The sequence below is a fragment of the Melanostigma gelatinosum genome (assembly GCF_949748355.1).
Source record: "Melanostigma gelatinosum genome assembly, chromosome: 1".
NCBI lineage: Eukaryota > Metazoa > Chordata > Actinopteri > Perciformes > Zoarcidae > Melanostigma > Melanostigma gelatinosum.
Window position 1 is genome coordinate 22,549,282 of NC_136634.1, and position 27,635 is coordinate 22,576,916.

Genomic DNA, 27,635 nt, shown 5'->3' on the forward strand with positions numbered 1-27,635 from the left:
CCGAATTCTTCTGAGCAGATGTATTTAGTGTTACTGTAAAACCAGGTATATATATAATAAATATACATTGGTGTATAAAGTACCCAAAAGCCATACTTGAGTAAACGTAAAGATACCTTACTGGAAAATGACTCCAGTAAAAGTAAAAGTCACCTATTAGAATACTACTTGAGTAAAAGTCTTAAAGTATCTGATATTTATTGTACTTAAGTATCAAAAGTAATTTTCTGACATTAAATGTACTTAAGTATTGAAAGTAAAAGTACAAGTAAATGCTGTTAATAAAAAAGCAAAGGGTCAGAATTTTGAGAATTATGAAGTTTATTCTTAAGTGCTGTGGCATCATGACCAAGGACATGGAGCTGTGTTGAACATAATTGGGTTGGCTGTGATCCATCCAGGAGCAACAATGTTCAACATAACATATTGTACATAAGTATACTTTTGCATCTACTATGAACTTATCATCATAATTCTCAGAAAAGCAATATGACACTGAAGGAGTTGTAACAGTGCGCTTATAAGTCTGCTCATTAGACTAGAGGATGTAGAGGGCAAATGCATAATATTATGTTCAGCAAAAAATATCCACTTGATGCATCAGGTCAGTGTTGTGAGAAAGGACACCTGCCTTGTAAACTCCTATGGGCCTGATTGAACACAATAGACAAAGGTTTTGCTCAAGCTGAATCTGCAATTGGGCGACTGCTCCCATCATAACTCCATCTGATCATCCACAACATGACTCAAATATCAAAACATGATCAATACTAAAGCAGCACCGAAAGTAACAACCCAGTCAGTACTTGAAACTGAAACATTTCCTGTTCATCTTCAAAAGACAATTATATTAGAATGTAAAGAACTTACATTGGATTATAATGTAACTTCTTTACATTATATTAGAATGTAAAGAAGCTACAGTGTATAGAATGATTATATTGAAGTTATTCCTTTTAAAAATATTTTAGACGAGTCACTAATCACTTTAAAAGACTGATTATAGCTGATTTAACTTACAGACATGAGATTGATCTTCTCATGTCACTCTTTTTATACAATGATATAAATTCATTTTATTGATATCTTAGGAAAAGTTACTCCTCATTTTTCGTGCGTTGGCTTCTCGTTTCACACACGGCACAAACTGCGGCCTCCTGGAGGAAACACCAGTGTTTGTTTGACCCATCCACCTCTCCTTATCCCAATGATTTAACTTGCAAGCTAGGACCACTGATTCACCAAACCTGCTTGCTTGCAGTCTGTGTTCTAGGTCCGTGTACGTGTTTGGTCATTTGTTTTACCGTTAATTCGGAAAAACCAAAATACGGAAATACCATGGTATTCTCGGTTTTCGTTTCAAACCAAGAACGGGAAAACGGAAATAGGCGGTCGTATTTCCGTTTTTCGTGCTGAATTAAAAAACGGAAAAACCAATAACCAAAGTCAAATAAGGTCTGTGTACGTTTTAGTCATCTGTTTTACCGTTCAGTCGAAAATACGGAAATACGGAAATACCATGGTATTCTCGTTTTTCATTTTTGCAAATCACTTTTTAGTTTTTTCCTTGAAAAGGAGACGCCCAGCAGGTAACCCGAAAAAGAATATTTCAAAATAAAAGTGAAGGCAGTATAATGACCGTATGCAAGAAATTAATACATTCATTAATTAAGCTGGGCCGATGGGAGTGCGTTAGCATCAGTTGTTGACTATATGCTGTTTAATATTCATTTATCTAACGTTCTGTACACAGCAATAATCAACTCTTAGATTAATCGGTGCATTGATGCAGTGTTTAATGCAATACAGTTTGTGTACTGCTGTCTGTCCACAGGTCTCAGTTTTCGGGAAGTAGGCAATTTATAACCATAGGTGTGTTGTATTTGTTCTAAAGCAGAGTTTTCTTTACACTTTTTAAAACAGTGTTTGACAGTAAAAATCATTTAGCTGACTATCAATTGTGTGTTTGCTACTTTAGCTAACGCCACAACAGCTAACGTTAGCTTAGTTGCTACTTTAGCTGAGCAAGAGCTAGCTTAGTTATGTGGTAACATAATGTGAAGGTGATATGTATGTTAACATTAAGCTAACATGGTATTGCTCTCAAGTGTAATGCTAGATGAATTCACTACTAAAACAGTCTAAATGCTACTCAAATTGAATTCGAGTAGCATTTAGACTGTTTTACTAGTGTGTGGACTTCACAAACATGCAAATGTTAATGGACTATTTAATGAGTTGTAGACTGGCCATGCTGATTGCCAACTGTATATTCCTGACTGGTTGCAAGTGTGTTTTCAAATCTTTTCAGTATGGTAGAATAAGACAAAGATGTTCTCAAACAGCAGGGGGTTAATGTTACCGTCGCTCATAACGTAACGCAAGCTGCGTTCAGTCAATTCAACGATGCTGAGTCATTACAGAGCAACAGCAGCTCACTTTGTGTAAGTCTAGTCTGAGTTCACCAGAAGCAGGCTTCAGTAAAGTGAAAGTAATCACCAGGTTGTGCTTTATGAGAATAACTATAAGTAAAGGTAGTAGGGTCATGTAAGCGGAACTAAGATAATTCATTATTCCATGAAGAGAATGTATAATTAAGTCAGTGTATTTTTTAAGGTCGCCATATGTCCTATATATATTCTAGACATTTTTTGTAATTATTGATGTTTTGAGGGATATTTCAACAACTGTATCCTAATATCACTAATAGTTATAACAAGTCATTGCGACAGCACAAAAAACTCAGTTCACGCCTGTTGAATAGAACATGTCTGTGATTTTGAGAAACTAAAACAATGCTGAACTTTTTTGCTTTAACTTGTCATTGTCAAGTAAATGTTGATTGCACAGTGTAAGGGCTATAGAGAAATGACACCACGTTCCTTTTGTCTTCCCCACCATCGTCTGCTGTTCAAGTTAAAATGTGTCAGAAATTAAGTGATGGGATTTACTCGGTTACATGTGTCACACATCCGTCATGTGAATTAGTAGAGAGTGGGAACCTCCACACCACTGGTGGTACCGCTCCATAGAGGGATGTACAGACTACTAGCACTGTTTTAAATAATGAAGCACATTGTATTCATATGTGAATAATGTCTATTAATTCCTAATAGGTATGGTGAGATGTTGCAACTGTATATTAATGTGTTCCATTGATTCTCTCATATACAGCACGCCTTGGCTGGCAGCACAGTGACAGTTTCAAAGAGGGCCTTCCTGCGGCTTCATCGATCATGACCCTTTTTTGCCAGGAGCTGACTGCCCTGGTGTTCACAGAGGACGTCCTTGCACTGTCCACCCTGACTGGGAAGTCTGGGAAAGTGGGACCACCTAAAAGACAACTGGACGTTGCCAAAGTGCAGGCCATAACAGGTAGGTAATCGTCTTGAGTCGTATGTAGACAATTTCAAGCTTCTGTGATTTATAAAGCAGCAGGATCACATGTTCGTGGTAAACACACCACCCGTGATGAAATATATGTTCGACCTGCACTGGTAGGAATATTGGCATATCATATTGATATAGTTCCTCAATGTTAATCCTGTTAATCCAAACATCATTTCTCGTCTCTTCTCTTAACAGATGCTGTTATTCAAGAGTTTCCGCAGACGAGTGCCTCGGACGTGCGAGCGGTCATCAGACGGAAGTGTAACAACGAGCAGTTCAACCAAAAGAAAGGAACATAATGTGGAGCATGTCTGAGTTTCTATTTAGTGAGCGAGAGTCTGCAGCGGTGCAATTTGTTTTGATGGTTCAGTGTTCTGTGTTTTAATTTGAAACATGGTCATTCTGTTTTCTTTAGCAATACATGTACCATGTAAACTTCAAGCAGAATTCTTTTGCGCTCTGTTAAGTATATTTTTGTTGTATTTCTCGAAAATGCACTATATTACATTTATTTGAAAGTGTGTTTAAAGATTTAATTTGCAAATTGTTAGACGTACAATGTTAGTATATTTTATATATTTGCAAATAGTACAAGTATTTGCAATGTACTATATTATATATATATATATATATATATATATATATATATATATATATATATATATATGTATATATATATATATGTATATATATATAATATTAAGAATATATTTGAAATTCAATAAATGTTTTTGAACTTTTTATTATTGTTTAATCTTATTGTTCAAAACAAGATCAATTACATCAGGTATTGTTAATATTTGTGGTTACACTTATCACAATGTGTTTTCTGTGCATGCATTACACGAGCAAACTTAGTTTTTCCTTTACTACTTTATTGACTTTAAAGCGAAATAAGTACCACATCAAATTCCAAACTTTTATTTAAACGCGTCATACTGCCCATATATAATCACAAACACCTGCTACCTGGAAGGGGATCTGATAATTTAAACCACTATAAAGGCCAACACAGTGTACTCAGGCAAAATGTGACCATTGACCTTTGTGATGATAGAGCAAATTAATCCAATTTACAACGAAAGAGGAAACTAATATTGTATCTCACTCGAAACATTGCTTTTTCCTACAAAATTACATTCCAATATCATTAAACTGTAATTTCAATTACATTTCGAGGGACATGTTTTTCCTCTCATATCACGGTCGAAGTTTTCAACAGCCCTCCTCCCACAGCAGTCTTCTGCAGACCAGTGTTATTGGATGGGAACTTAATTTTACGACAGTGTCATGCTGGTGTGTCCAACATGCTAAATAGCTGGTCATCTGTTGCATTGGTTCCCAACTCAATTCATCCTGACGGTCTGCATCCGCCTACACCTCCAGAGATCAACCTGAGGGATCACGAGACCGGTAACATGGCACCAAAGAAGAAAAGAGAAGCAATTTATATGGTTTTTGCTCTTGTCTTTTGAGATTAGGGAAAACAAATGAAAACATTCTCGAGTCAAACTTTCTGTAACTCAATGGCATTAAAACTGAAGTCATTTTATTTGGACTACAGCATTTAACCAAGGTATGGGTCCAACCTGGCAGCTTTCAGGTCTGGCAACAGGGACGAGCTCAGGAGAGTCCAGCGCGTCCTGAAATTGATGATCAGAGAGTGCAAGGACACCTACAGGAGGAGGCTGGAGGCCAAACTCCAGCAGAACAACGTGAAGGAGGTGTGGACGGGGATGAAGCAGATTACTGGCTTCAAGGTTGGAGGCAGACAACCAGGAGGCTCCCTGGAGAGGGCCAACGAGCTAAACTGTGACTTCAATAGGTTTAGCTCACAGCCCTCATCTGTCTCCTCCACACACCACACCTCCCAAACTCCACCACCTTCCCCTCTGTCCCCCCTGGTGAGCTGCATGGATTCAGAGCCCTCCATTTCAAAGGGCTCTGCCACCACCGACACTATGACCCCCCCCCCCCCTCTCTGTGACGAACTGGCCAGGTGAGAAGACAGCTGGAGAGACTCCACCAAGGCAAGGCTGCGGGACCTGATGGCATCAGCCCCTGGGTCCTGAAGACCTGCGCCATCCAGCTGTCTAATGTCCTTCAACACCTCTTCAACCTGAGCCTGAAGCAGGAGGAAGTCCCGGTGCTGTGGAAGACGCCGTGCCTGGTTCCTGTACCGAAGAAGACGACACCATCTGGCCTCAATGACTACCGGCCGGTTGCCCTCACATCCCATGTGATGAAGGTGCTGGAGAGGCTGGTCTTGGCCCACCTCTGGCTGCAGGTGAAATCCTCACTGGACCCTCTGCAGTTTGCATACCAGCCTTATGTGGGGGTGGACGACGCCATCATCTACCTGCTGCAACGAGCTCAGTCGCACCTGGATGGATCCGGTGGCTCTGTGAGAATCACTTTCTTTGATTTCTCCAGTGCATTCAACACCATCCAACCAGTTCTGCTGAGTGAGAAGCTGTGGGTGGTGGGGTGAACGCATCCACCGTCTCCTGGATCACTGACTACCTCACGGGCAGACCACAGTTTCTCCAAATCGGCCGTGTGCTGTCTGATACGGTGGTCAGTGATATTGGAGCCCCACAGGGAACTGTTCTGTCTCCCTTCCTGTTCACCTTGTACACCACTGACTGTCAGTACAACTCTGGGTCATGCCATCTGCAGAAGTTCTCTGATGACTCTGCAGTGGTCGGGTGTATAAGGGACGGACGGGAGTACAGGGCAGTAGTGGAGGACTTTGTGGAGTGGGCCGGTAGAAATCACCTGCTTCTAAACGTGGCCAAGACCAGAGAGATGGTGGTCGACTTCAGGAGGAAGACGACGGCTCCACAACCGCTAAGAGTTCTGGGAGAGGATGTGGACATGGTGGAGGAGTACAAGTACCTGGGTGTCTCCATCGACTGCAGACTGAACTGGAAGAACAACATCAACACTGTGTACAAGAAGGGGATGAGTCGACTCTTCTTCTTGAGGAAACTTCGATCCTTCAAGGTGTGCAGCAAGATGTTGGAGATGTTCTACCGGTCTGTTGTGGCCAGTGCACTGTACTTCTCCGTAGTCTGCTGGGGGAGCAGCATTGGAGCCGGAGACACCAACAGACTGAACAAACTGGTTAAGAAGGCCGGCTCCATCATTGGCTGCAAACAAGACTATCTGGAAGAGGTGGTGGAGAGGACACTGAAGAAACCATTATCCATATTGGATAACCAGGACCACCCTCTCCACCACCTCCTGCAGGGACAGCGGAGCACTTTCTCCAACATACTGATCCAGCTCCGCTGTCACAAGGACCGATACAGGAGAACATTCCTGCCCTCTGTCATTAGACTTTATAATAAAACACCTCTGGCCAGATCATCCTCCACATAACTACACACTGCTACACTGTTGTTTGCTGGGGTTGACTTTTGCGCTACTGTTCTTCACCTAGCTAGTTCATTTAACACTATTCTATTTCATTGTATATACTGTGCATTTTTGTTGTTTTATCTTATATTTTCTATATTCTGATATTTCATTTGTCATACTCTGTTATTCTATTGTATATATTGAGCATTTTTTAACACTCAATATTTTGGTTGCTCTGTTACTTTGCTTCTTGGTGTGTCTTGCTGCTGTAACATACAAATTTCCCCCTGGGGATGAATAAAGTACATATCTATCTATCTATATCGTCTCATCTCGGCCCTTTGATCTCTTCTGTTTAACCATTAAAATCAGGATTTAAGTGTGACAATTAAATCAATGAGGTAGGTAAATTAGGCTTAATGTTCAATCACAATAAACCAAATATCTTTATTTTTTCAATTGTCAATATTTATTGCCTCATGATCATGAACATATGCTCTCTCTTCCTTGTGTGTTGAGTTCTTAAATTACACAAATATAACATGATGTATACAACTAATGCAAATTAACCATGAACATCAAATATCAGATGAAATAATCAGCATTAAATACATCTGTATCAATAACCTAGAGGCACAGGTATATATGACTAAATCTATGGTTTAAATACACTTATACTGTCATGTACTGGTAAAAATGGTAAACACTTTGACTTTGCATCTACTTCACGTTCACTAAATCAACAGCACAATACGGTGGAAAAATAAAGTGCCGACAACTCTGAACACGAAAATGACTGATTAAACTATATCACCAACTGTATTGCATCAAACAATGCACCGATTTATCAAAACGTTGATTATTGCTGTGTACATAGATAATTGAATATTAAACAGCATATAGTCAACTACTGATGCTAACGCACTCCCATCGGCCCAGATTAATGAATTAATGTATTAATTTCTTGCATACGGTCATTATTTTGCCTTCACTTTTATTTTGAAATATTCTTCTTTCGGGTTACCTGCTGTGCTCTGCGTCTCGTTTTAAAGGAAAAAACAAAAAAGGGATTTGCAAAAACGAAAAACGAGAATACCATGGTATTTCCGTATTTCCGACTGAACGGTAAAACGGATGACTAAAACGTACACGGACCATGGGGGACTTTGGTTCTTGGTTTTTCCGTTTTTGAATTCAGAACGAAAAACGGAAATACGACCGACCATTTCCATTTCCCGTTCTTGGTTTGAAACGAAAAACGAGAATACCATGGTGTTTCCGTATTTTGGTTTTTCCGAATTAACGGTGAAACAAATGACCAAAACGTACACGGACCCTTCTAAATTACTGTCGGTGATACAAAGGTATAAAATATACAGGTTTACATTAATCTAGAGGGAACAAATGGGGGAAATGTGCTGCAAAGCTTCACAGTAGAGACAGAAGGCTGACACAAAGGTTGAGAAGCCTGCCAAGGATGGAATACAACCGTAATACATGCACCGTAAAACCAGGTATATATATATATATATATATTAAAAAAATAACTATGAATAATTATGAGTATATATAATGACAGCAATCATATCATGCACATAATGTAAAATATAAATAAATACCTCAATTAAAATAAAGGATGGAATGTAATCTTAAAATAAATGAAATCATATGTAAAAGCGTGAATGACATTCACAGGTTTCACACCAACATAACAGTGTAATGTGGGAAAAACAGTAAACAATAAAACTCAAAACCAGATCTCAACAGAGTTAGTGGCTGGATGTCTTGAGGAGTACCCACTAAGCACCTATGATCCTAATTAACATCCTAAAATCCTTTATTTTTTAAGATATCTTTGGCCATAGGCCTCTATAAAGCAGGTTATACTATAACCGTGATAGTAACAGCCGTTAAATGTAACTTAGTGATCCGTATCTCACACATCAGACCACCATCAACTGGTCTTTGATCGACAGATATAAACATGTTACTGACTCCAGAGTTCAGCCCTTCTGGCATCACTGCTTAATATCATACAAGTTTGTGCTGTAATCATGCATTATATATATATATATATATATATATATATATATATATATATATATATATATATATATATATAAATACTCAGCTCTTCTTCAGACTATTTGTCTTCTTAAACAGAACATTGTTAAAACAAATCAATTAAATATGATTTAGATACAGCTAAATATTGTTTAGTTATCTTTACAACACAAACGTCACTGTATAAAGTCATTAATATCTCACTGGAAACAAACGTAAACGTGTGACTGAATTAAGCTTCACTTTCAGTTTACATGTTCACAGTTTTACTGGGACATTTTTGCATGTACAGTAACAAGCTTAGTTGCATTCAACTCATTGTGCTTCACCACAGCGGCCTGTCTGCTCACTCGTGTGCTTGTGTCCGTTATAGTTGGAGGAGCTCAGCAAATATGATTCAATTACATCAAAACATTAAAAAAGTACGAATAGAAAGCACCCATAACGTCTGGGCTTATTCAAACTACTACCTCCCGTCACAACGATAAAATAAGCTTCAGGTAAATATCGCCGATTGAAACAGTTATGAATATTGTTTTTGTTAATTACCAATAGAACCCTCACCTTAAATATTACAGTCAGTGCAGGATATATAGGCCTATTTCTGATTATATAAGTGTATTTCAGTAGTGATGAGCTTTAGGTTCCTTTAACAGGACAATACTTGAAGACTTGTGACAGACTATGGCAACAGATTTTAAGGTCATATCGAAAGAAAAATAGATATATTAATTTATTGGGACAATGAAAAGCCTGGTGTAGAACTGGGTTATGTGGAAGAACAACATGCTCTTAATGTGAAGATATGGGTGGCCCTTAAAAGGACCGTTGATAACGAGCAGTAAGAGTTTAACCGCCGAAGCCGTACAGAGTGCGTCCCTGTCTCTTCAGAGCATACACCACATCCATGGCGGTCACAGTCTTCCTCTTGGCGTGCTCGGTGTAGGTGACGGCATCACGGATCACGTTCTCCAGGAACACCTTCAACACACCGCGGGTCTCCTCGTAGATCAGACCGGAGATACGCTTCACTCCACCGCGGCGAGCCAGACGGCGGATAGCGGGCTTAGTGATTCCCTGGATGTTATCACGGAGCACTTTACGGTGACGCTTAGCGCCTCCTTTACCGAGTCCCTTTCCTCCTTTGCCTCTTCCGCTCATTTTCACTGGTCAGAGTATTTCAGCTGAATGATGTTCGCTGTTTGGTTCACAGTCATTTATACCCTGCATGAGAACGTGATAGAGGACAGAGCCTGGACTTTTAGTCTTCTTTGGATTATAATTACGGTTGATAATTACCTATTTTGTGCATCAGCGCCACCTGCTGAACAAAAGCCTAAATCAGGGACACAATGTCTCCTACAAGCAAGAGTGAAACGTTTGGTACTCAATAATGTACTTAAAAAATGAACTAAAGTACAATATCAAGGACCATCCTGATGTGACTCAACGTAGACATGTTGACAGACTGTACTTTAGTATTCTGTCTGTTGTACTAGTTCCTCTTAGTGCTTTAAATCTCTGATGCCACACGGTCAAATGTATTTGTCCAGGCCACTGTCATCATCTAATTGTATATCCTATAGAAAACATGTTTGTTTTTTTATTACACATTTATACATATTATGATATACGTATACATATCATGATACACATCACCATGATCACATGGCAGCTCCACTGAACTGCAGGAAGTCTGTTTACAGAGATCAGCCACACTGTATCACAAAGGTTTTCAGATATGATTTTGACATTGATGATTTTAGTGATCTGGGGCCCTCTGCCTCAGATACAAGTTCATATGCCACCATTTGTATTTGTATACAATAAATTGTATACAATAAATTGTGTAAATCTCTTCAGTGGCAGAGCCAGTTCCGTTTATGTTCAGATGTTTGTATTTAGTTATAAAAATCACCAAAAATGATTTATAATAAGGTATTTTGTTTTTAAGTCTAGTGTTTCCATTTACATCAGAATAAGAGTACATTAATAACTTAATTATGATCATTTTTTTAGGTGTGGTGGAAACACAATTGATACTTTTGCTTTGTAACTGATGTTCTCCCATTTCTCAAACTGTTCTTTTATCTCACTTTGCTTCTGAATCCAGTTTAATTGTTTTTTCCTAAACATTGTTTCTTATTCCACTCGAGGTGGAGACGGCATCAATGCAGTTTATAAAACTCTGCTGGATGTGGTACAGGTCCTTGAGATTTACTGCAAATAAAAAGTCCAGAGGGATCTCTCTACCAGGATAGAGAGTGCACAATTATGTACAACAGGATTTCTTCTTTAGATGAAGTGTGTGGCTCCATCATTGGCTGCAAACTGGGCAGTCTGGAAAAGGTGGTGGAGAGGACACTGAAGAAATGATCCATATTGGATAACCCGGACCACCCTCTCCACCTACTGCAGGGACAGCGGAGCACTTTCTCCAACAGACTGATCCTGCAAACTGCAATAAGACTTTATAACAAATCATCCACTAGACATACATACATACAACATACAACACTGCTATACTGTTTGCTATAGTTTATACATCTTTGCACTACTTGTTAGTTTGGTCAATCTTTGCACTAACTATACTATTTCATTGTATATATACTGTGCATCGTTATACTTACCTAAATATTACTTTCGTATATTTTTTGCTGCTGTAACACACACACACATTTCCCCCTGGGGATGAATAAAGTATCCATCCATATGTTAAATGTAACTTAGTGATCCGCATCTCACTCAGACCACCATCAACACATATAAACTTAATGTTACTGACAGACTCCAGTTCAGTCCTTCTGGCATCAGTGCTTAATATCATACAAAAAGTCAGGTGAAAACAGTAGAGCTTAGAGCGTGTGCATTTTACTTTCATATATTGTGATGTTATTGGACATTTCAATATAAACAGTATATTCTACATTAGGGCATTTTCTTACTTAACCAATGATCGAGTAGTTAATTTATTTGAATCTCTTTCAACCTGAGACACCAGGAACTCATCTTTAGATGAAGTGGGTGGCTCTTAAAAGAGCCTTTGTGTTGTTGGCCTCCATCAGGTGTTTACTTGGAGCTGGTGTACTTGGTCACAGCCTTGGTTCCCTCAGAAACCGCGTGCTTGGCCAGCTCACCGGGCAGCAGCAGGCGGACAGCGGTCTGGATCTCCCTGGACGTGATGGTGGAGCGCTTGTTGTAGTGAGCCAGACGAGAGGCCTCACCGGCGATGCGCTCAAAGATGTCGCTCACAAAGCAGTTCATGATGCCCATGGCCTTGGAGGAGATGCCGGTATCAGGATGGACCTGCTTCATCACCTTGTACACGTAGATGGCGTAGCTCTCCTTCCTGCTCTTACGCCTCTTCTTGCCGGTCTTGGCTGCGGTCTTAGAGACGGCTTTCTTGGAGCCCTTCTTGGGCGCTTTGACGGTTTCAGGCATGGTTTCAGATTCGCTTTGAGTCTGAGGCTGTTTCCAGAAGGACAGGGCGGTCTATATATACCAACTTGATGCAAATTACACTGTGCTGTTGCTTGCACAGGATTGGCTGTCTTCTGAGCGGGACTGAGCATGCGTTACACAAACCGTGCCTCTCAGCATGTACTGTCTGAGCGACTCAATTACTGTAGTTGATACAAAGTTGTAAAACATACATGTTGAAAAGAATTCAGAAGGGGACAGATGTATCGACTGACAAGAACAGAGAATTTCATTTCCAACGACTGCATCACTGGAATTGTTGCGCATATCACAAATAGGTTCAGTTCGACTCAGAATGTAACTGGTTTGTTCCTGTTTTGAACAGGAAGGGTTATATAAGTTGTGAGTGACTATTTTAAGGCGTCCATGCAGTTTATATGTTAAATCACTTCTATAATAAACATGATATAACAATGTCATGTTTTCCCTTTATATTCGTACCACTTTTATATGTAGTTTTAGATCCTGAAACGGGTTGATGCAATGAATCCTGTCAGATTTTATAAACATGTTCATCTTTGCAGCAGGAACTGCTCATTCAACTGCCCCCTTTGTGAGCAATTTCCTCAGTAGTCAATTTATGATTCTTCATGTAAGAAATTTGAGCAAAAAACGGTATGTTCAGTAGATATAATAAAAGTGTTTAATAATTCATAATTAGTCATAATCATAAGGGTTTTGGGAATGCATAATTAAGATACACATAAAGTGTTGTAGGATTAGTAGCTAATAAGACATGAAGCTTCTGCCAAGGTTGCAGAAGTGTAACATTTATACTGAAGGATTATCATAGAAGGGATTAAGCAATAACTGACCATCATTGAATGTGTTAGCTGCTCAGGGAGAGAGAGATGTGGAGGTAGGCGTTTACAGAAGTGCGTAGAGAAGTTAGCCAATAGAAATTGAGATAGACGGGAGGGGAGGAGTCGCGAACGAATATGTGGGCGGGATAGAAAGTGTTTTTTCTGCCTCTTTTTAGCTTGCGGTGCCCTGCGACGGCTGTGTCTCATGGGACCAGAGGTAGTTTTTTTCCAAAGTGGGTTTATATTGTAATATTTCATAGGAGTATGTACTCGAATGTTTAACTGTAATCGTACTTGCATCAGTGGAATTAAATTCCTTATAATTGTAAACCAGTCTTGGTAGATTTCTTATTGCAGCGTGTCGACTGTACAAAGCAGCCGGACACGTGCTCTGGCCTTCCCTTTGTGGGGTGAGTCTTCCCAGTGAGCATTTTTTGGTTCAAAAGACGTTTAAAAGACGTCTATGCCCGACGTTGAATAAACGTTCAAAAGTGAAAATTTTTTCGCCGACTATTTGTATGCTTAGAGCAGATTTAAACGTGATTTGCAATACTATAATTTGTCGTCCTCCACATTGTGCTAATACTAATATATCATGATTTAGAGGCTTACTAAGAAACCACATCCACATTTATCAGTTGAAAGCCAGTATTGGACATCACGTTGATATCTGGTCTAAACGTGAGCGTTGAATCAACGTCTACAAATAGTCGGCTAAAAACCTTTCACTTTTCACCGTGTATTAACCGTGTATTCAACCTCACCGTGTATTCAACGCCGAAATGCTTACAGTCCTTCTGGGTATAGAACACATCAACAGTTTCCACTTACAGGACAAAAGACCAAGTGACACAGCAACAGTTCATTTGTATTTATTAAAGCACAATATAAATACAACAATGTTCTTTATATAAAAACATAATCTCCTTTTCCTTCTTTAAATGTCGTTTTCAAAGCCACACAGGAGCCTGTTTCAGGAGATCTGCCATATTTTCAAGCTGGACATCTGTAAATAAAACAAGTATTAGAAAAACATATTGACTTAGACCAGTTTTGAACGTCTCTACACCGAAGACCATAGACGTGTCTTCAACGGAACAATGCTGACCTGGATATTACACAATATTGTTTATATATTGCCATAACCCAAACAACAATGTTTTGACCATGATCTATTAACGTTAGTACAGTACATTAACTAACACACATGTCTGCTGTTTACTGTTCGTAACCTGCTAACGCTACATGCTAACAAGCTAGCAGCCTCGCCCGCATGATGATCATAACATGATATTAATGGTATGGTAATAATATTTCGGTTTGCAATACTGGAATAAAGTAGTTCAAGTACTTACAGAGTACGTCGTTAGCGTGAAGCCTCGTTTATTCCTCGTTTATCCGCGTTTATTCTGTCAGCTCGTTCACTTCCTCATCACTCAGTAAGAGCTAGCTTGCTCAAACTTTGTTTCCAGCCTCTAACTTAGAACAATGCAGAGTCCGTGTGCATGTGTATTCCAGCAGTAAACACTGAGTTGTATTTTAGTGAACATGAGTACTCTCATTATGATGTCCTGTGAGCTTCTTGTTGACAGCACACAGTCTATAGTTCCATATTTACGACGTTTTATATGAGACATTGAATGCGTTGAAATAACGTCTTCGTGTAGACCACATATGAACGGACAGCGGAATATGATTTTGGAGAAATACGTTTAAAGTAACCAAAACCGCGTCTCTTTCAACCTACAACTGAACAAACCATCAATATTTTAAAAGAAATTGGTGTTTTGTGACACGTTGATATTGTAACCGTAATTTAGCCGCTTCAAAAGACGGTTAAAATACGTCTAATGCTGCGTTCACACCGGTCGCGTTGATTTTTTGACGCACTGCAAAAAAGCGTCCAACGCACTGCACAATCGCGTCCAACGCGCCGCCGGTCGTGTTCACACCAGACGCCGCAAAATCTCGTAGCGCCGGAGAGGGGGCGTGGTTTATCGTCCTGGAAGCCTCGATCTGGCCGCCATTGTTTTCCGCCGTCAACCGGAGGAATAAGGACAATTTCTGCTCTGTACGTGTTGTGGAAGTCCCTCAAACGTCGGAATGCCAAACGCCGTAGTCTCTGGGTCCATAACAGCATCCGTAGGCGCACACAGCTCGGTGAATTTCACAGACTTCTCCAGGAACTACGTCTGGATGACTGCCGCTTCCAGCGCTACATGAGGCTAACCATTAGCCAGTTTGATTACCTGTTGGATCGGGTCGGTCCCAGGATTTGTCGACTGGACACCTACTACAGTCTGTCCGTCTGTCTCCGGTGAGTGGCAGTTCCATAAAATGAATTAATGAAAGAATGAAATAAGTTCAGGCTTTGTCGGTCCACAACAGGGCAAGGAAGCCACTTTAACATAGTTTTTCTGAATGGAGTTTGGATCCGAAGTCCGACAATACTCATAATAACGTAATCTTACGAAAATCACCAGCATTTAAGATGTTTATTATTCATGACAGCAGCTGTGCAGTCATATCAATAAAAACGACTTCTATTAGCAGCTACAGTATGTTCAATAACTCTGTTAAATTGAATGTTCTTCTGTGCTGCAGATATCTTGCTACTGGTGACTCCTTTAGGACCATCGCAAACAGCTTCCGTGTCAGGGTCTCCACTGTGTCCGGTATAGTCCCAGATGTTGCCACAGCTATTTGGGACTGCCTTGTGGAGGAGTTCATGGCTGTGCTCACCACAGAGGAGTGGAGATCAATTGCTGTGCAGTTTGAGGAGCGGTGGAATTTTCCTCTCTGCTGTGGAGCACTGGATGGAAAGCATGTTGTCCTCAAAGCCCCTGCTAATTCCAGATCTTCCCATGGCAAGACACCGTGTAATGCCCAAGCACATCCAAAACGGCTCTTTTAAGAGCCACCCACACATTACTACTGAGCAAACTTCCTACAATGTTACTTAATATATGTTGTAGCAGTGTGTCCTTCACTATATATATATATATATATATATATATATATATATATATATATACATATATATATACATATATATATATATACATATATATATATACATATATACATATATATATACATATATATATATATATATATATATATATATATATATATATATATATATATATATATATATATATAGTTGTATCCTTAAGTTTTCTTGTAAAACTACAATAAAGAACATGGACAAAGTAACATGAAATGAAGTGCATTGATTTATTGAAAATGTATAGAAAAACATATACAAAAAACAAACTAATTGTTACAAAATACAAACCAATTGTTTTTTTTTAATTCCTGGTTCGTTCCCTGGAAAGATTGTCCCCCAGATGTTTAATCCAAATGTTCCAAATTCAGCACCACAGTGCTGGCATCATAAATTAATTTGTGAAATTGCAATTTTATATATTCCTTTTGCTGGCGTGGCAATCTTTCCAGGGAAGGAACCAGGCTCCTCATGAAGAGTTCATCCTCAGATTGTGGTGGAGCTGGTGGAGCTGGTGGAGCTGGTGGAGCAGGGGTGTCTCTCTCCAATGCCTGCAGAAGGCGCTTCTCTATCTCCTGCTGCTTCTCGATCCCTCTTGGCCTTTTTGGGGCCCTTCTTTTTCCTGTATGACATGGAAACAACATATTTCGTGAAACTATTGCATCCCATCACTACAATAGCTTGTAAAGTAAATATTTGTAATTGTGAAAAACATACCATGAATGCATAAATTGTATTCATACAAAAAAATGCAATCCAACTTTTGTGATGTACATACCCATGGGTGGAGCAGGAGCGGGAGGAGCAGCAGCACCTTGAGGTTCTTCCTCACCGTCCTCTGATGACCAATCTGTTTCATCTTTCAACATGAACAATAAAACAATTTTATGACTCAAAAGTGCTGCTTTAATTAAATAGTAATTTGCCTTCAAAGCTATGACAGTATAGTGGTTTAAGATCCGGAGCCCAGGGTTCAAAGCTCCTTTATTATAACTTATTTTTGCTCATGAAACTTTTTTTTTAATAAGTATGAAGACTATACAGAACCAGGCTTTGCCAAATGAAAAAAACAAACCTCTTGCACTGCTTTGGCCTGTCGTTACTACTTCAGCTGTAGTAATATTTTCTGTATGACTTAACTATGCTGTGCTTTTGTGTCTTCACTTCAACAAACCTCTCCTGTCAATCTCAGATGGCCCTGTTGCTGCCTCTGACATGTCGTCCTGGTCTGGTCCTGTATCTGTCAAGTACTCTGCGGTACTGTCTCCCTCCCCCCTCCCCATGTTACCGCTACTCTCCCTGGGAGTCACGAAGGGGTTGAGGAAAGACATAACCGCAGAGTACTTCCACTTCTTTGATGGCCCTGCTCCTGAGCCACTCTTTCTCTCTGTCTCCTCTCTCCTCTTTCTCAAATAGGTGTCCCTGAGAGTCTTCCACTTCCGTCGGCAAATCTCATCTGACAAGGAACGCACGTATTTATTGTGAAAGCCGGTGGTTGGGCTAGCTTTCATGCTAACATGGTTCATATAGCTAGTTAGTAAATTACAACCGATAGCTAGAATCAAGTAACAAAGACATAATAATAACTTACCAGGTTGTCCGACGTCCTCACCTACTTTCCTCCATGCCATATCCTTTTTAGTTCGGTCGCGGTAGAGATACGACGACGTATAGTAGAGCTCGGGGAAGCCACAAAACCGCCACTATTAATTAGTCCTCCATTGTTGTTTGCGATTTAGCACCGGCAGGAGCTACGGCACTGATGACGGGGGCAGAAACTCAACGCTGATAGGCTATCGCGCCACAGCGTCACCCGATTATGTCGCTGAAGTTGAAAAATTTCAACTCGCGCGTTGGCGATTTTGCGGCGTCCAACACGTCCACCGCGTCCACCGCACTGCAATAACGCGTCCAACGCGCGGCGCCATCGCAAAATCGCGGCGCGCCAGTCTCATCGCGTCTGTGCATAGACTTTGTATGTAATCTCGACGCGCGTCAAAAAATCAGCGCGACCGGTGTGAACACGGCTTTAGACGTTCAGACCCCATATCAACGCTTTTTCAACCAGAAATCAACGTTGAAATCCGGGTTAGTGCTCACTGGGTTAGCCTCCACATTCAAATGAATGCTTGGCTTGACTTTCCTTAATTTCAACGACGAACTATTTCACAAATCAAATGGTGTTTGTTGTTAATGCTCGCAGGTGAAACAGACGATTACTCATTTAATAAGTCACAAGAGTAGTCTTCAGGGTTTGACAAATATCAGCAAAATAATTGATGATAAACTCATTAAGAATTACATCAAATGCACAGACAGGGGACATCCTCAGTGAAGGTGTCAATGAATAATGCTGCTTAATCACAAACGTTCTTACAGTAAATACCACTGTTTATGTTTACATTGCGGGGTGTGGGTTGTCACAAGTTGTTTGTCCTTGCAGCTACCTGTTCTAAAGAGGTCTGCTGTGATCAAATCGTATTATATTGGTGTACGTTCTGTGTGTAACAGTAGCTACTACATCAGCCATACAGCCTATGTATATTTCAAATTTTGGGGAAAACGTGAATACATATTTAAAATGATTAACTGATCAGTATATTGACAGAAAACAATTGACATTGTCACTCTTCATGTAAAAATCACTTTCTGGATCCAGCTTCTTCAATGTGAGGACTGCTTCTTTTTTGACTGCATTGGGTTTTGGACGGCTGGTTTAACCAAACAATTCAAGATATCAGCGGGATGTAATCTGACGATATTTCACCATTTTCTGACATTTAATGGAGAAATACCTAAAACAAAAATCAGAGAAATTGTTTTGAGGAACAGAGCTCTTTACAAGGTGAGTATTTGACCCTCATAAAAGCCTTTTTGGTTCTGCTCCCCAGCAGAAAGGGGTCTTCAGGTCTACTTCTTGGTCTTATTGTGCAGCAGAACAGCCTGGGTGTTGAGCAGCACGCCGCCCTGAGCGATGATCACTCCGCCCAGGCTTCCAGCAGAAGAACAGAGGGCGGAACACTATATTTTGCCGGGCAATTTGAAAGCATTTTCCGCCAATGAGCAGCGGAGACTCGGCGGTGGGTCGCTGCTCTGGGCGGGGCTGAGCTCTAGGATGAGCCTCTCACCAATCAGGAGCCGGAGGTCTGATGCTGCGTCACCATTTCACAGCCGGTCCCACAGCTTAAGAGCAGCGTGTCTCCTCTTTGACTGCATGTTCCTCCTGATCAGAGAAAGAAGAAGAAGTCATGGCAAGAACCAAGCAGACCGCTCGTAAATCCACCGGAGGCAAAGCCCCCAGGAAGCAGCTGGCCACCAAGGCTGCCCGTAAGAGCGCCCCGGCCACCGGCGGCGTGAAGAAGCCTCACCGTTACAGGCCCGGTACCGTGGCTCTGAGAGAAATCCGTCGCTACCAGAAATCCACGGAGCTGCTGATCCGCAAGCTGCCCTTCCAGCGTCTGGTGAGAGAAATCGCTCAGGACTTCAAGACCGACCTGCGCTTCCAGAGCTCCGCTGTTATGGCTCTGCAGGAGTCCAGTGAGGCTTACCTGGTCGGCCTGTTCGAGGACACCAACCTGTGCGCCATCCACGCCAAGAGGGTCACCATCATGCCCAAAGACATCCAGCTGGCCCGTCGCATCCGCGGAGAGCGAGCTTAAGCTGTCTGCTGATCCACAAACCACAACGGCTCTTTTAAGAGCCACCTCACTCTCTGTGAAGAGCTTATTCCTCAGCACTGTCCAATGACATATTATTTATGATACTGATTTCTACACATACTTCGCACTCGATAACTATAATGTGCGTGTGTATTTCTATAGTTAATCTCTAAAAAGCAACCCTCTTTAGAACAGGTAGCTGCAAAGACAAACAGCTTGTGACAACCCACACCCCGCAATGTAAACATAAACAGTGTTATTTACTGTAAGAATGTTTGTGATTAAGCAGCATTATTCATTGACTCCTTCACTGAGGATGTCCCCTGTCTGTCTATTTGATGTAATTCTTAATGTGTTTGTCATCAATTATTTTGCTGATATTTGTCAAACCCTGAAGACGACTCTTGTGACTTATTAAATGAGTAATCGTCTGTTTCACCTGCAAGCATTAACAACAAACACCGTTTGATTTGTGAAACAGTTCGTTGAAATTCAGGAAAGTCAAACATTCATTTGAAGAATCATAAGTTGACTACTGAGGAAATTGCTCACAAAGGGGGCAGTTGAATGAGCAGTTCCTGCTGCAAAGATGAACATGTTTATAAAATCTGACAGGATTCATTGCATCAACCCGTTTCAGGATCTAAAACTACATATAAAAGTGGTACGAATATAAAGGGAAAACATGACATTGTTATATCATGTTTATTATAGAAGTGATTTAACATATAAACTGCATGGACGCCTTAAAATAGTCACTCACAACTTATATAACCCTTCCTGTTCAAAACAGGAACAAACCAGTTACATTCTGAGTCGAACTGAACCTATTTGTGATATGCGCAACAATTCCAGTGATGCAGTCGTTGGAAATGAAATTCTCTGTTCTTGTCAGTCGATACATCTGTCCCCTTCTGAATTCTTTTCAACATGTATGTTTTACAACTTTGTATCAACTACAGTAATTGAGTCGCTCAGACAGTACATGCTGAGAGGCACGGTTTGTGTAACGCATGCTCAGTCCCGCTCAGAAGACAGCCAATCCTGTGCAAGCAACAGCACAGTGTAATTTGCATCAAGTTGGTATATATAGACCGCCCTGTCCTTCTGGAAACAGCCTCAGACTCAAAGCGAATCTGAAACCATGCCTGAAACCGTCAAAGCGCCCAAGAAGGGCTCCAAGAAAGCCGTCTCTAAGACCGCAGCCAAGACCGGCAAGAAGAGGCGTAAGAGCAGGAAGGAGAGCTACGCCATCTACGTGTACAAGGTGATGAAGCAGGTCCATCCTGATACCGGCATCTCCTCCAAGGCCATGGGCATCATGAACTGCTTTGTGAGCGACATCTTTGAGCGCATCGCCGGTGAGGCCTCTCGTCTGGCTCACTACAACAAGCGCTCCACCATCACGTCCAGGGAGATCCAGACCGCTGTCCGCCTGCTGCTGCCCGGTGAGCTGGCCAAGCACGCGGTTTCTGAGGGAACCAAGGCTGTGACCAAGTACACCAGCTCCAAGTAAACACCTGATGGAGGCCAACAACACAAAGGCTCTTTTAAGAGCCACCCACTTCATCTAAAGATGAGTTCCTGGTGTCTCAGGTTGAAAGAGATTCAAATAAATGAACTACTCGATCATTGGTTAAGTAAGAAAATGCCCTAATGTAGAATATACTGTTTATATTGAAATGTCCAATAACATCACAATATATGAAAGTAAAATGCACACGCTCTAAGCTCTACTGTTTTCACCTGACTTTTTGTATGATATTAAGCACTGATGCCAGAAGGACTGAACTGGAGTCTGTCAGTAACATTAAGTTTATATGTGTTGATGGTGGTCTGAGTGAGATGCGGATCACTAAGTTACATTTAACATATGGATGGATACTTTATTCATCCCCAGGGGGAAATGTGTGTGTGTGTTACAGCAGCAAAAAATATACGAAAGTAATATTTAGGTAAGTATAACGATGCACAGTATATATACAATGAAATAGTATAGTTAGTGCAAAGATTGACCAAACTAACAAGTAGTGCAAAGATGTATAAACTATAGCAAACAGTATAGCAGTGTTGTATGTTGTATGTATGTATGTCTAGTGGATGATTTGTTATAAAGTCTTATTGCAGTTTGCAGGATCAGTCTGTTGGAGAAAGTGCTCCGCTGTCCCTGCAGTAGGTGGAGAGGGTGGTCCGGGTTATCCAATATGGATCATTTCTTCAGTGTCCTCTCCACCACCTTTTCCAGACTGCCCAGTTTGCAGCCAATGATGGAGCCACACACTTCATCTAAAGAAGAAATCCTGTTGTACATAATTGTGCACTCTCTATCCTGGTAGAGAGATCCCTCTGGACTTTTTATTTGCAGTAAATCTCAAGGACCTGTACCACATCCAGCAGAGTTTTATAAACTGCATTGATGCCGTCTCCACCTCGAGTGGAATAAGAAACAATGTTTAGGAAAAAACAATTAAACTGGATTCAGAAGCAAAGTGAGATAAAAGAACAGTTTGAGAAATGGGAGAACATCAGTTACAAAGCAAAAGTATCAATTGTGTTTCCACCACACCTAAAAAAATGATCATAATTAAGTTATTAATGTACTCTTATTCTGATGTAAATGGAAACACTAGACTTAAAAACAAAATACCTTATTATAAATCATTTTGGTGATTTTTATAACTAAATACAAACATCTGAACATAAACGGAACTGGCTCTGCCACTGAAGAGATTTACACAATTTATTGTATACAATTTATTGTATACAAATACAAATGGTGGCATATGAACTTGTATCTGAGGCAGAGGGCCCCAGATCACTAAAATCATCAATGACAAAATCATATCTGAAAACCTTTGTGATACAGTGTGGCTGATCTCTGTAAACAGACTTCCTGCAGTTCAGTGGAGCTGCCATGTGATCATGGTGATGTGTATCATGATATGTATACGTATATCATAATATGTATAAATGTGTAATAAAAAAACAAACATGTTTTCTATAGGATATACAATTAGATGATGACAGTGGCCTGGACAAATACATTTGACCGTGTGGCATCAGAGATTTAAAGCACTAAGAGGAACTAGTACAACAGACAGAATACTAAAGTACAGTCTGTCAACATGTCTACGTTGAGTCACATCAGGATGGTCCTTGATATTGCACTTTAGTTCATTTTTTAAGTACATTATTGAGTACCAAACGTTTCACTCTTGCTTGTAGGAGACATTGTGTCCCTGATTTAGGCTTTTGTTCAGCAGGTGGCGCTGATGCACAAAAGAGGTAATTATCAACCGTAATTAAAATCCAAAGAAGACTAAAAGTCCAGGCTCTGTCCTCTATCACGTTCTCATGCAGGGTATAAATGACTGTGAACCAAACAGCGGACATCATTCAGCTGAAATACTCTGACCAGTGAAAATGAGCGGAAGAGGCAAAGGAGGAAAGGGACTCGGTAAAGGAGGCGCTAAGCGTCACCGTAAAGTGCTCCGTGATAACATCCAGGGAATCACCAAGCCCGCTATCCGCCGTCTGGCTCGCCGCGGTGGAGTGAAGCGTATCTCCGGTCTGATCTACGAGGAGACCCGCGGTGTGTTGAAGGTCTTCCTGGAGAACGTGATCCGTGATGCCGTCACCTACACCGAGCACGCCAAGCGGAAGACTGTGACCGCCATGGATGTGGTGTATGCTCTGAAGAGACAGGGACGCACTCTGTACGGCTTCGGCGGTTAAACTCTTACTGCTCGTTATCAACCATCAAAGGTCCTTTTAAGGGCCACCCATATCGTCACATTAAGAGCATGTTCTTTCACATAACCCAGTTCTACACCAGGCTTTTCATTGTCCCAATAACTGAATATATATATATTTTTCTTTCGATATGACCTGCTTAAAATCTGTTGCCATAGTCTGTCACAAGTCTTCAAATATTGTCCTGTTAAAGGACCCTAAACCTTTCATCACCACTGAAATACACTTGTATAATCAGAAATTCCTCTAACTGCTTGTTATCAAACCATCAAAGGTCCTTTTAAGGGCCACACGCACTTCCTCAGTGAAAGAGCTGATATCCTGTTTCAGTCAAATGGTCAGAAAACAGACTGATGTGTTACCAATTTAGTTTTCCCTCAATTTAAAACTCCTTGACTTATTAATATTGCTGAAACACTTTGATGTATGTTATTGGTTTTTAGCAGTGCATACTTCCGGATTGTAAAGTTCAATAAGGGAGCATTTCATTTTCCTTAAACTTTCATTGGTAAGTTATTTTAGTTACACAATTAATTCACCCTTTTCCTTATGATTTCGTTGTATTCGGGTATGTATTACTATTTTACACATGTTTAGGATTATACAGCTGCCAGCCTTCTGTCTCCTGTGAAGCTTTGCAGCACATGTATCATGTTGAGAAGCTCACTCTTGAACTTAACTGTCATTGATGCAGCTGCTCACGTTTACTTTCAACTGGATTTGAAACACTGACATTGGTTTCGCCGTGTGTTATCACCTACAACTAAGTCATCTATAGGCTGCATCACACAGCAAATAAACATGAATACAAACTAGCTATCGTGTCCAATACGTTTGTCTCATTACAAGTTGATTCATTGTTGCTACTTTACTCCTCCTGTATGCATGTTTAGATTTGTTACTGTTTGATACATAAGTAGTGTGTAAAGATGAGCAATGTGACGTTCTTAAATGTATAATTTTTCTGTCTCGAATAAAAAGTAGCGAATTTCTGCTCTTGATAACTTGTGAATAAACAGGAAAATGCTCTTTATGAAGATGTGGGTGGCTCTTAAAAGAGCCTTTTATAGGAGCGGTGGTACTTCAGACTGATGACAGCTCACTTCTTCTTGGGTGCTGCTTTCTTGGCTTTGGGCTTGGCAGCCTTCTTTGCGGGGGCTTTCTTGGCTGCAGGGGCCTTTTTGACCACCTTCTTGGGGCTCTTGGTGGTCTTTCTGGGGCTCTTGGCTGCCTTCTTTGGGCTCTTGACGGGTTTCTTGGCCGCTGCGGGTTTCTTTGCCTTCTTGGGTGATTTCTTAGCGGCTGCTGCTGGTTTCTTTACGGCCACTGTCTTTTTGGCCACTGCAGGTTTCTTCGCTGCGGGCTTCTTGACTGTAGGAGCAACTTTCTTTGCCGGTTTCTCGACAGCCGTCTTGCTCATCTTGAAGGAGCCAGAGGCCCCGGTCCCCTTGGTCTGGACCAGAGTCCCCTTAGTCACCAGGCTCTTGATGGCGGTCTTGACGCGGTTGTTGTTCTTCTCCACATCGTATCCATCGGCGGTCAGAGCCTTCTTCACGGCGGCAGCAGACACGCCGCTCCGCTCCTTGGATGCCGCGACAACTTTAACGATGAGCTCAGCGACGCTGGGACCAGCCTTCTTCGGCCTGGACAGCTTCTTCTTCGCTGCTTTGGCCGCCGCGGGGGCTGAAGCTGAAACTACTTCTGTCATTTTCTATCGTTGATATGTTTGTAGTCACGAGAACACGAGAGTCTGACTGACTGTTGAAGAGCTCAGAGCACGGGGCTGCACTTAAACACACCATGAGAACCGTGGAGACTCAACCCAGCCCGGGACTCCTCAGTGCAGTCTGAAAGCAGAGTCACTTGTGTTTTCTCTTCACTGATAAAGACTCAAAACTAAACGTGGAAGAAGTACTGAAGGCTGACGGCGAAGGGAGCCGATAGCGGACGAGTGTCTCTTCATATTGAAGTCATGTAGAGCTCTGATGGTCTCTGTGTTGTGTTTGAGGAGCCTCCAAACCTCACCTCCTCACCGCAGTGGACAGCACTGATCAGCGGCTTTTCCCACTCATTTCTCTCTAAAAGTGATTTAAAATGCATCAGAGCTCCATCAAAAGTCGTTCTCCAACTGGTCCACATGTTTGTTCAGAGTCTCGATGTAAAAACAACCATCTGATGTTGATCAGTGTTTAATCAACTGAAGGTATTCTGGGAGCAGCAAACACACTGGCCCACTGATGATGGTCGAGGCTTATGGTGCAGTTCAGCCAGACTTCCTATCAGAGCTGCTCCCTGTGAACATGTCCTCAATCAAACTCAATGACAAATAAATTAAGTGGATTTAAATGTTACAGTAACACTGCAATGTATCAGAGTAAACAATGTATCAGAGTCGAATATTTAAAAAAAACATTAAGTGTTAACAGTTATTCTGAATTCTGCTAAGATTTAAAGTGAGATGAGTGATTTAGACCTTGAAAAAAGTATTATATTGTTTTTTACTGCAATCATAATATACAGCATATGTATATTGCCACTAAAACTTTCTATCTTGAATTGCATGACTATATTGACGAAACAACACACAAGACTAGCAGCAGGCTACTGCACATGAAAACATTTATTTCTCTACACATTGTAAAATCAATCAATGCGTTGATTCACTTCCACACATTGCATTTGCACAGCAAATTCATCTGTGGAGACAACAAACATTTTCCATTTTTTTCTTATGCATGTTTATACAAACTCGCTGATGTTGGCTTCCATTGTTGTTGTAAACAAGTCCTCACCTGTGGTCTTTTTAAAGTGCTTACAACCTGATTGATGAGTCAACAATCAAGCAATCAGGTGTTTGGCCAGGTCACTGGTGTAATACTATAATATAATTGTGGTTAATGTGTCATTTTGCTGGTCCTGAACACCACCAAGACCAAAGAAGTCATAGTGGACTTCAGTAGATCCAGGAAGACCACACCCTCTCCACTCTATAAGTGGGGAGGAGATGGAGAGGGGGGACATTTGCCACAAATGCCACATTCCCGTGGCATTTGTTGGACTTTTGACAGCACTTTTCTTGTATCTGTCTTTGTGTTGTGTTCTTATGTCTGTATACTCGTGAACCATGTATGTATTTGTGGAAACTGTAGATTTGATGTAAATTTAATTTAATTTTCAACAACAAAAAAAAAGAGAGGGGGGGCAGCATCAAATTCCTGGCTCCACATTACTGAAGACCTCACTTGGTCCCTGAACACATCACACCTGGTGAAGAAAGCCCAGCAGAGCCTCTTCTTCCCGAGGAAGCTAAAACAAGCTGGCCTGCCCCCTGCACTGCTGGTAAACGTCTACAGAATTGTGATTGAAAGCATCCTCTGTCAGTGCTTTACTGTGTAGTACGCCAGCTGCACAGCAGAGAGCCGGAGGGACCTGGCCCGGGTGGTTAGAACAGCACAGAGGATTGTGGGAGTTACCCTCCCTGACCTGGACACTGTGTATGCTGGCCGCCTCCAGAAGAAGGCCAGAAACATCTGCACAGACACCACTCACCCGGGTCACTCTCTGTTCCACTGCCATCAGGAAGAAGATACAGGACTAGCAAAACCCGGACTAACAGGCTGAGGAACAGCTTTTTCCCCAGAGCGGTTTCCTCCATCGCCCCCCACCCAGCTCACACCGGACACAGCGGTGAAACTGAAATAGGCAATAACACTACACTTTAACAAAGCACCTTTTTCACTTTAAAGCCATTGATGCCTGTGTTTTATCTTGTATATATTTATTTAATGTCTTGTTTTAAATCAGAAATGTCTTGTCTTAATGTTTTTATACATTTTTCATTTTACATGCAACAATTTCGTTGCATGTTTTTACAATGACAATAAACACCCATATCCTTAACATTATCATAGAAATTAAAAAAAAACTATTATTGTAATACGTGTTAGCTGTTGCGACATATTTGTTCTTTCAGTGAAGTATTTTTTCTGCACTATATTTAATATTTCATTTTGCACATATCGTATCTTTGTACAAATTGAATTCCTGTATAATATTGTATTTGTATAATTATATTTCAATCAGAGTGTGGTGGAGGCACAATAAGGTGTGGTAGCT

At 41.0% G+C, this 27,635-nt stretch overlaps 7 protein-coding genes across 7 annotated transcripts in view; 4 read left to right on the top strand and 3 right to left on the bottom strand.

Moving 5' to 3' along the window:
• Positions 1-24,306, top strand: part of LOC306777944 (histone H2B 1.2) — an 82,078-nt gene extending 57,772 nt beyond the window's left edge. Inside the window, exon 2 of the mRNA XM_079269250.1 lies at positions 23,862-24,306. The gene's annotated coding sequence lies outside the window, so the exon portion shown is untranslated. The remainder of the gene's footprint in view (positions 1-23,861) is intronic.
• On the bottom strand, positions 9,667-9,978 carry LOC306783907 (histone H4; the record flags this gene model as incomplete). Its single annotated transcript, XM_079277748.1, has 1 exon — positions 9,667-9,978. One exon carries the CDS (start codon positions 9,976-9,978, stop codon positions 9,667-9,669), a length of 312 nt encoding a protein of 103 aa, XP_079133874.1.
• LOC306778768 (histone H2B 1.2) lies at positions 11,825-12,266 on the bottom strand. The gene has a single exon (XM_079270436.1). The coding sequence runs from the start codon at positions 12,256-12,258 to the stop codon at positions 11,887-11,889; it is 372 nt and encodes a 123-aa protein (XP_079126562.1). The 5' UTR covers positions 12,259-12,266; the 3' UTR covers positions 11,825-11,886.
• On the top strand, positions 19,356-19,766 carry LOC306775082 (histone H3.2; the record flags this gene model as incomplete). The annotated part of the gene is made up of 1 exon (XM_079265306.1): positions 19,356-19,766. The coding sequence occupies one exon, from the start codon at positions 19,356-19,358 to the stop codon at positions 19,764-19,766; it is 411 nt and encodes a 136-aa protein (XP_079121432.1).
• LOC306777953 (histone H2B 1.2) lies at positions 20,903-21,387 on the top strand. The gene has a single exon (XM_079269262.1). The coding sequence runs from the start codon at positions 20,911-20,913 to the stop codon at positions 21,280-21,282; it is 372 nt and encodes a 123-aa protein (XP_079125388.1). The 5' UTR covers positions 20,903-20,910; the 3' UTR covers positions 21,283-21,387.
• LOC306777964 (histone H4) lies at positions 23,190-23,501 on the top strand (the record flags this gene model as incomplete). Its single annotated transcript, XM_079269272.1, has 1 exon — positions 23,190-23,501. The coding sequence occupies one exon, from the start codon at positions 23,190-23,192 to the stop codon at positions 23,499-23,501; it is 312 nt and encodes a 103-aa protein (XP_079125398.1).
• A 312-nt stretch (positions 24,307-24,618) lies between the features above and the next one.
• LOC306777933 (histone H1-like) lies at positions 24,619-25,227 on the bottom strand (the record flags this gene model as incomplete). Its single annotated transcript, XM_079269239.1, has 1 exon — positions 24,619-25,227. The coding sequence occupies one exon, from the start codon at positions 25,225-25,227 to the stop codon at positions 24,619-24,621; it is 609 nt and encodes a 202-aa protein (XP_079125365.1).
• Positions 25,228-27,635: the final 2,408 nt, after the last annotated feature.

Excerpts from the sequence above, each read along its gene's own strand:
- LOC306777953 (XM_079269262.1), top strand. The coding sequence starts at position 20,911 with ATGCCTGAAACCGTCAAAGCGCCCAAGAAGGGCTCCAAGAAAGCCGTC.
- LOC306778768 (XM_079270436.1), bottom strand. The coding sequence starts at position 12,258 with ATGCCTGAAACCGTCAAAGCGCCCAAGAAGGGCTCCAAGAAAGCCGTC.